The 9,587-nt window shown below is 34.8% G+C and overlaps 1 protein-coding gene across 9 annotated transcripts in view; it reads left to right on the top strand.

The window, feature by feature from the left end:
- The first annotated feature begins 385 nt into the window (after positions 1-385).
- a2m2c (alpha-2-macroglobulin 2, member c) overlaps positions 386-9,587 on the top strand; it is a 30,535-nt gene continuing 21,333 nt past the window's right edge. For 4 of the 9 annotated variants that reach the window (XR_015508200.1, XR_015508199.1, XR_015508201.1 and 1 more), the window contains exons 1-11: positions 386-1,122; positions 1,300-1,480; positions 1,591-1,747; positions 5,520-5,572; positions 5,702-5,722; positions 8,412-8,577; positions 8,656-8,740; positions 8,815-8,914; positions 9,021-9,138; positions 9,219-9,328; positions 9,402-9,572. Coding sequence is in view for 3 of the 9 variants with exons in the window: in XM_087282233.1 (XP_087138359.1) it covers positions 1,037-1,122; positions 1,300-1,480; positions 1,591-1,747; positions 5,520-5,572; positions 5,702-5,722; positions 8,412-8,577; positions 8,656-8,740; positions 8,815-8,914; positions 9,021-9,138; positions 9,219-9,328; positions 9,402-9,572 (1,248 nt within the window). In the remaining 6 variants the exon portion in view is untranslated. The remainder of the gene's footprint in view (positions 1,123-1,299; positions 1,481-1,590; positions 1,748-5,519; positions 5,573-5,701; positions 5,723-8,411; positions 8,578-8,655; positions 8,741-8,814; positions 8,915-9,020; positions 9,139-9,218; positions 9,329-9,401; positions 9,573-9,587) is intronic. The other 5 variants (XM_087282235.1, NM_001423273.1, XM_087282238.1 and 2 more) reach the window with 5 other exon arrangements.

Genomic DNA, 9,587 nt, shown 5'->3' with positions numbered 1-9,587 from the left:
CCTGTTCCCTGGGGATTCCTGTAGGTTTCCTGCAGGAGTTCAGTGTAGAATTTCTATACTATAGCCCTGCATGTTCACTGTAAGATTTATATACTGTAGGATTCCTGCATGCACCTTGTATTAGTTACCTGTAGGAGTCCTACAGGAGTCCGGCAGCAGTCTTGCATGTTTCATTAGACAAGATTTCTACATGGTTCATATAGGAATCTAATGTTTTTCCTGTAGGAGTCCTACAGGAGTCGTGCATTCTCCTTGTTGGATTTCTGAAGGTGTCTTGCATGTTCCCTGTAGGATACCTGCAAACGTCCCGAATGTTCCCTGTATGATTTGAGTCCTGCATGGTCCATGGTCCACTCAAATTGATCAATAATTAGTCTTGACCACCACACAACAACATTCAACGAAGATGGCGTAGCTCAAAATAATCACTTTAACAAATTTATTTACAAAAATTTACAAACACGTTAGCGTAGTGTTTTTTTCTATCCTAACACATTGGTATTTGAGGTGGCATTCAGAACATTAACACAATTAAACAGAAGGTCACATGTGCATGACTAAATTCAACCTATAAATACTCACAGACCAAACAAACATGTAATCTCTTCACCATGTAGTAGAATCTTAATTATTAACAAACTTACCTAAACTTTACAAGTTTAAACAAACATTTATGGTAACTCTTTAATTCTTTGGGGGTTTTTGACCCTTGATTTCAGTATCTTCTGTTGATATTGGAAAGTGGTCAGCTGTCTTTCTTTTTTTCTTTGTGTACTTTGCTTAGGTGATATGTATATATTTTACAAATAAGTATTGAATAACAAATATAAACATAACAATAAATCATATATATAATCATTGTAGTGCAATGTCAGCATAAATAAAGCTTTAACTGTACTTAGGACCTTTTAGTTTGGTAAAAGCCACTGATTAGTAATGAATCATTAATCAGATGATCAATATTGAAATGTTATGAAGGACCTAGCATTAGTGTCCCTTTATCAGAGATAGTTTTGCTCATTTCATCACCGAGATCATGGCTCTGATTGTTAGCTGTTGTTTAAAAGGGTTCTTCCTGATCTTTATCCTCTTCCTCTGTGTCAATGGAAATAAAACAAGACCGTAAGTACCTTTCTGTGCAACATGATTAAGTTCTGTTTTGACTATTGCTCTTTTCTGATATAGAAATGACTGAGACAGCTACAAATTATTTTGATAGTTTACAGTGAAATACATTTCATCATATGCTAAAATGTAAAAACTTGTCTGAAATTGAACGTTTGATTGTCTTTTTGATAGAATCTTCATGGTGACCTTTCCTGCTGTGATTGAGTCAGGATCTGATGCCAAACTGTGTGCAAGTCTTCTGAAGCCCAACAAAACCCTCTTCATGAACATTTATCTGGTTCATAGTAACCAGAGCACATTATTGCTGCAGGAGAAAGCTGAGCAAGAGTTTCACCGCTGTTTTAACTTTCAGGTCTGCTTATTGTTTTGAATATATTCAACTATGTGTTGTCATAATGCATCTATTTAACACAATCGTTATTCTTGCAGAGGTTGTAAATACAGGACTTTATTTCTCACCAGGCTCCTCTAGCAGAAGCAGAATCAGTGCAGAAAATCAAGGTTGAACTTCAAGGAGAGTCCTTCAACATGACTGAAGAGAGAAAAGTCATGTTCAAATCTTACCATCCTCTGACTTTTATTCAGATGGATAAACCCTTCTATATTGCTGGACAGACTGGTAAGTTGCAAATATTATGGCATGTAAAAGATTATTGTGGAAAATTATGAAAATAACCTGCGCATGTTTATTATGTTTTAGTCCCTTGTGGCCACCTCAATATGATTTAGTTTTTGATATTATAATTTAAATGTACTTGCGTAAACTCACAATATTTCAATAAATGATTAATAAACAAAATGCAGCCACCAAATTATTGTGGATTGATCAGCGCCACCGAAGTAGCTGATTTACTGAGATTGCACAATTTTTATTAAGAAATTCTTGTTTTTGAAATAATTAGTTGTGTTTTATCTGATTGAAAACCACAAATGCAAATCAAATAAATAAATAGATGCATTTTGAAATCAGCTTTTCAGAATCTGGTTTATTTAGCAACTCCATTATTTTGCTGGATGACTTAAAAGGGCCAAAAATCTTAATGATTCTGTGGGTGTATTTTGCAAAAAGGTACATCAAAAGAAGAATATGTATTAATATATTGTGGCTCAAAAAGGAGCATGGGTAAATCTGTATAAGTCCGTATGGTAAGTGTGTGTGTGTGTGTGTGTGTGTGTGTGTGTGTGTGTGTGTGTGTGTGTGTGTGTGTGTGTGTGTGTGTGTGTGTACGTGTTTTTGTGACATACCAGGACACAAATCTGTATAATGACATGGGTATGACACAGGTATTACAAAAAGGAGGTGAAATATTTCTCACAAAGCTTATAAATCACACAGGGCTGCGTTTCCCAAAAGCATCGTAAGCCTAAGAAGTTCGTAGAAATGATCGTACGACTGATCTTAATATTACGGTCTGTTTCCCAAAAGCATCGTAACTTAAGTAGCACTTGAAAATCTTAGTGGATCTACGAGTGCTCTGGAGTAATCGTAAAGCCTTAAGTGCATCGTAAGGAGACAGAGTTATGAGGGCACCTGCTGGACAACCGGCAAATTGCACCTACAATTTACTTCTCTTCAAAGTCATTATTCATTTTATTTGTACGTATATCTCTATTCATTTATATTTTCTACACATTACACAATTCAATATACAAATAATAATGAATAAAGAAAAAAATAAAAATTACATAATAAATGTTAGAATGGAAAAAAAAATTACACTGTTGTATATGGACATTTCGAGGGTAGTAGGCTACATATGTTGTATTTAACAGAAAATATTTAATGTGATTTAAAGATGACACAAATAAAGGAGGAACTCAAAAAAATGTGTCAATGACTTGCTGGCGTGCCCCAAACCCAGCCATGTATTGAACATGTCTTGGCTGATCATCATGAATTCTCATCTCAACTTCATTCTCTTCCTCCACCTCTTCATCTTCCTCCCTGATGTCCAAGGGCACTCTTGCCCTCACTGCAATGTTGTGCAACATAGCTGTTACTGTTATTACAGCACAGCACTTTTGTGGCACAAAGAGAAGACCACCGACTTGTGAATAGCCCGAAAGCGTAGCTTCCACCTTTTAATCCCCCTTGTTGCAGTAAGTTTTGTAGCAATATCGTCCCACATTTTTTGTTTTTCTTTATTTGTGTGACTGCCCTTAAACCTGCTGAAAATTATATGTTTTTGTAGCTCCACCTCCTCTAAAATAATATTAATTTCCTCTTTTTGAAAAATGACTTTTCTTTGTTTTTTGGTTTCAGCCATTTTGCTAGTGTCTCCACCCCTAGGTATGTGCTTATTTATATTTTTGTCCTATTAGCAAATGCACATCAGGTGGGGATAATTAGGCTAAACTTTTCAAAAATAAATGTAAGAGCTTATTTATTTATTTATTTATTTACTTATTTATTTATTTTGATGTGAGATAAGCAATTTTTGATAAAGAAATTGATAAATAATTCTACTTAATTAAGGTTTCATATAAATATCGAAAATGATGCTGATGTCATTTCCGGCAAGGACTGTTAGAATTAGTTTTATGCGAGATTGGAGTAAGACAGTGTTTTTACAGTACGACATTTCCAGTTAATTTATGTTTTTAAACTGGCTCAAAAATATATATTTTTTTATGTTATTCGAGTTGAATATACATTCACACAAGTAGAAGAAGAATTATATGGATTGCTATAACATGTGCAACAATAACGAGCCATTCTATAGCGTGACATTTCAGCACTTAACAAACGGATAGCGACTCCTAAGTTGCACTTAAAGCTGGGCTACGTGCAATTGTGTTAAGTGCATTTTTGGGAAACGCACGTGAAACAATAACGAACGTTCGCAAAATGACTCGTAGAAAACGCTCTTAAGTGCTAAGATCAATCGTTATCGGGAAACGCAGCCCAGGATGAGTTTAATCAAAGAGTAAAGCTGTACACAGTCTCCTGTGATGGTTGGGTTTAGGGGTAGGGTGGGGTGAGGGCAATACAATATACAGTTTGTGCTGCATAAAACGAATGGAAACCTATGTAATGTACCCACTTTTCACAAAAACAAACATGTGTGTGTGGTAATATCTTTTGTTCAGTGTGTTCATTTGTTTCGTTTATTAATTCATGCATTAATCTCCTTAAATTTTAGACATGGCATATACTGTATGCTGTACAATAAAATAATGAGAAAAATAACTGAAAGGTGTTTTTAAGCTAAATATTGATTTTTATTTAGTTTGCACATGTACTTGCTGATTTATTTCATGGAATAAATTGCAATTTTAAGAGCAATTAATGGAATTAATTAAAACTTCATTATTTCATTCAGCAGAAACAAAAGTAAAGCATTACTCGTTATTCACAATATATACTCAATTCATTATTCTTTTGTGTGCCACCCCAAGATTTGGTGTGGCCTTACTTGGCCACCCCTAAAGAATTTTCTGGGGGCGCCACTTCTGGTTTGGCACACACATTAACATTGTTTTTAGTTAGTTTTGCTTTTAGATTAATAAGAACAGGGAGAGTTGTGTTCACAATGTTGTCTGTATGACAAGTGAAGTTTATTTATAAACTAATTTTGAGAGGATCACATGCTTATGACTGCTTGTGGCTGGACCCGCATTATCCAATTTACAATGCACCAATCAGACGGTTACTAAGCTACTATAAAAACCCAAGGTTACACATCACAGCTATCTTCGTTTTGAAAAATCCCCCCTTCCACCCCTACTCCTCCTCCTTCATGCATGGGTGGCACGGTGGCCCAGTGATTAGCACTGTTGCCTCACAGCAAGAATGTCTCTGGTCCTAGTCTTTACCAAGCCAGTGGACGTTTCCATGCAGAGTTTACACGTTCTCCCCATGGTCAAGTGGGTTTCCTCTGGGTTCCCCGGTTTCCTCCCACCATCCAAAAACATGCAACTTAAGTTTATTACTAATCCAAATCAACACCATAGACATGCTCCTACCAAGTACTTATCTCTTCAAAAGAGCAATTACTATCTGCTCTTCAGACACCATGACAAGGGAGTTCTCGAGATCTACCTGAGCTCAAACTCCCCTCTTGCCTTGCAAAAGGAGGGAGCCCCGGGCTCGAGGATCATATGAGCTCAGGGCTGTCTCCTGTATGCCAAACTAGCTTTATAATCAATAATCAGCTAAGTGTGAACTCTTGAATAAATGAATATTTAAGAAACCCTGATAGACTGTAATAACAGGAGGTTAATTACATTCTCAAACTGGTGGTTTTAGAAAGCTATTACAATATCAAAGTATTGATAAAACATTTGAAAATGTTAACCCAGAGTTTTAAACTTTGGTGATATTAATATTATCACCATCCAGAAAAAAACATGTATTGTTGTTTTTATTTTACTATATATTTTTTTCACAGTAAACTTCAGGGTTGTTACGATGGATAAAAGCTTTAGACCTCTTGATCAGCAGGTGTGTTTTATCTAATATCTGTATATCTCTCTCATTTTTATTTAATTCATTTTAAATATATAAATGCATTGTTGGCTGTTAACGTTTTTAAATAATGCACTTTTTTTGTGCTAATTTTGTCTTTTACAGTATAGTGCAGTTGTACTTGAGGTAAGAACACAAAAGATAGATTTAACTCATTATATAACCCATTAACAACACACAATAACTTTACAAAATCACTAATTCTGCTTCAAAGTCATATTTAAGAATGTATCTAATCTTAAAAATCTTCCTGAAGATGAAAACTTTACACACAGCAGACTTTTTTTTTTTTTCATTTTTCATTTAGGGGTGAAAAGAAATTTGGGTGCCACTTTATATTGTCACATATTTGTGAACTTACACTGTAACTAGATGTGTAAGTAATATGTAACTACAGTGTATGTACACACTGGTACATAGTATTTACTTGTGTAATACTGGTGTAACTACACACATGTAACAACCCAATGAATAGTATGTATAAGTTTAAATGTGTAACAGGACATTGGTAACAAAGCACTGAGAAGGAAAGTACACATCTGTGACAAGAATTATGTAAGTTCATTGCGTGACATGTACTTGCAGATGTTTTCCAACTTCCACACCTGTTTGCATACCATGTACTGCACTTGTGAACATTGTATAGCAAAACGAATGCTGCATTAGAAGGTTTCACCTTGTGATACCAGACATACATGGTAACTCCACATGAACTGTCGACTCAATATAAAATGTAAAATGGTCGCAAATTGCTGTGTAGCTTGTAAAAATATCTTCTATGCAACACTTTATTAACAGTGTACTTACATGATAACTCTTCAGAAACTGTTCATTCAATATAAAGTATAAAATTGTCACAAATTACTGTGTGATATATAAAACATAATCCTCTGTGAAACTGGTTAACAACATTGTACTTACATGGAAACTCTTCAGGAACTATCCAACAAATGATTAAATACTGTGTGTAAATAAAGTGTAAATTTTTTTTAATAAGTGTACTTCCAAAATGGTCGCTAACTACTGTGTAATATAAATCCTAATCCAACTCATTATTAACAGAGTACTGACATGGTAACTTCTCAGGAACTGTCCGCTCATGTCCTCATATAACTGGGAAAACGCATGGTGAATCCACAGGAATAGATTATTTAATATGATGTGTATGTGTACAGTAACTGTATTGCATTGCAGTTCCAATGTTTTAGCAAAGTAACAGAATACTGTAATTTACACTGTGAAGTCAGATTGTTCAGCAGAGTGCCAGCAATCACAAAAGAAAAATGAAAAAGAACAATAAAGAGAACCCAGGATCTATAAAAGCAAAACTGTCACATTCATATTTGATTTTTACTCTGCAACAGTGTTTTACACAAGCACTTTGAGTAAGCTATGAATTTATTAAAACAAGTTAATTGTTTACATTATCATAAAACTTTTGAATCTGAAGAAACGTCACAATAGAAACAGCAAATAAAAGGAAAAAAATGGCATATATATTTTCAATGAATCTGGTATGCTTTTTCTAATGTCATGGATCGGCAGTGGAAGGCACCTTCACTATTTCGCCTTCCCAGCCAGTAGTGCCACTGAATGAATTTCTAATGTTCTCTCAATATTTTTGTAGTCTTTAATTTGTGACCATTTTACACTTTGAGTGGACAGTTTCTGAGAATTAACTCTGTAATTGCACTGGTATTACAAGGTGAAACCTTCTAATGCAGCATTTGTTCTGCTATACAATGTTCACAAGTGCAGTACATGGTATGCAAACAGGTATGGAAAAACACCAGCAAGTACATATTGTTGTCACGCAATGCACTTACATAATTCTTGTTACAGGTGTGTACTTTCTTAGTGTTGTTAACAATGTCCTGTTACACATTTAAACTTACACATACTATTCATTAGGTTGTTACATGTGTGTACACCAGTATTACACAAGTAAATACTATTTAGCAGTGTCTACTGTACATACACTGTAGTTACATAGTACTTACACATCTAGTTACCGTGTTAGTTCACAGGTACTGTATAAGCGACAATATAAAGTGGGACCCTGCTCCTTCAACAGACATTTAACTGACTATAGAAAACTTTGCAAGTACATGTCAACTTACACTACCCCTAACCCCAACCCCAACCTAACAGTCTACTTATAATCTAATGAGAATTAGTTGGCATGTAGATGCAATGTAACTTAAATTCACAAACAGACCATCACAAACAGACAAACAGACCATCAAAATAAAGTGTGACAAATTAAACAAATTAATAAGTGACTGTAAAAAAATGATATGGTTGTTGCGCTTTTCTGTGTAATATGCTTGTGTTTATATATGCCTATTGTAGTGTGCGCAATGTTTGTAAATTTATAACCACCTCCGATAAATGTGGGAGTCGCCAGTAAGTGGCATTGTTATTTTAGGGGTAGAGGGCTGAAAAATTTGGGAACTTTTATGTTAGGGACATACTGTCAGGTAGTTTAGAGACAAAAGAAGAGACATTTGTTGTAATGGTGTCAAGTATTGTACAGGTCTTCATGCCAACTTATACTATATACCTGAGAGTGTGAATTGGTCCAATATATTTTCCAGGATGGTAATTGGCATTTTCTAACCAATAAGCTTCAGAAGCTAGTATTAGGAAAGTAGAAATAGGTCATTGTGTTGTTATATATATATATATATATATATATAAAACAAATCAAGGAAAGTGCTAGAGACCAGGCTCTGCAGAGACCTGTTCATTTGATGTGGAACTTCATGTCATTCACTCTTTTCACAATAATTAAACAACTGCGCTCATTAAACAGGACAGTCAAGATAACAGGATTGGTCAATGGACAAATGTTTCCTCAACAAGGTGGATTTTGCAGCGTTCTTATGATTTAAACCCAGAGGCCCGTGAAGGCACGTACAAAGTGAAGGCTTTCATTGGGGAAAGGATGATCTCACATGATTTTGATGTGAAAAAATATGGTAAGGCAATTTGCAATAAAATGTTGGTTTATTTTTATGCAAATGGAAAACTCCAAATTTCTGTCATCTGATTTGCAGTTTTGCCTAAGTTTGGAGTTTTTGTGATTTCACCAAATCCTGTGAGCATAGATGATGAGTTCATGGTCATTGAGGTTTGCGGAAAGTAAGTAGCATTTTAAAAGCAGAAAAATTTTGTTGATTTTAACCATGTCCAATTTTCTTGAACATTTTCAATAGATACACTTACGGGAAGCCTGTACTTGGTAAATCATCTGTGAAAGTGTGCCGTAAAACTCTTGACACTCACAGTCCACTGTGTGTAAAAGAAAGCACAGAGGTTTGTCGGTTTCACTGTTTGTACCAAACCTGCTTTTTATTTAAAAGTTGTATTTTTACAATACTTCTACAATAGTTTATGTTCCTTGCTTTTCCATTTCTACTAGATAAGTAAAACAGGCTGTGCCAACCATACCTTAGCTTTGTCTGTCTTTTTTTACCCAACACATCATCAACTGCTAAATGATCTTCATATTGAAGCTACAATAACAGAAGAAGAAACAGGTGAGCTTTTGTTTTTTGGACTGAAAGGAGTTTTACAACCTGAAACGCAAGTTTCACACTCATCTAAATGTATTCCACAGAGATCACCATGACACAATCTAACACAATATCTCTCACTTATGAAATTGGCAAAGTCACATTTACTGACCTGCCCAAAACATATGAATATGGATCAGTCATAGAGGGAAAAGTAAGTCAATATTTTGTCAGATTAACAAGACAATTACAATTTCAATTTCATTCTTTTTTATTATTATTATTAGGTCAAACTGGCAAGATTCAGGGGAACAGCAGTTCCAGGCAAACACATTTATATATTAGAAAATTACAGCTGGCCACCTAAAGTGCTCCTGAATCTTACTACAGACAGCAATGGACTGGCAAACTTCTCTCTTAATACATTGCGTTTTGTAAAAAGTGATATTAATCTGATGGTATTTTTTAACTTT

The sequence above is a fragment of the Danio rerio genome, chromosome 15, assembly GCF_052040795.2.
Source record: "Danio rerio strain M-AB ecotype USA chromosome 15, GRCz13ab, whole genome shotgun sequence".
Taxonomy (NCBI): Eukaryota; Metazoa; Chordata; class Actinopteri; order Cypriniformes; family Danionidae; genus Danio; species Danio rerio.
Note: the sequence above shows the minus strand (reverse complement) of the source record. Positions and strands in the feature narration are given on the sequence as shown.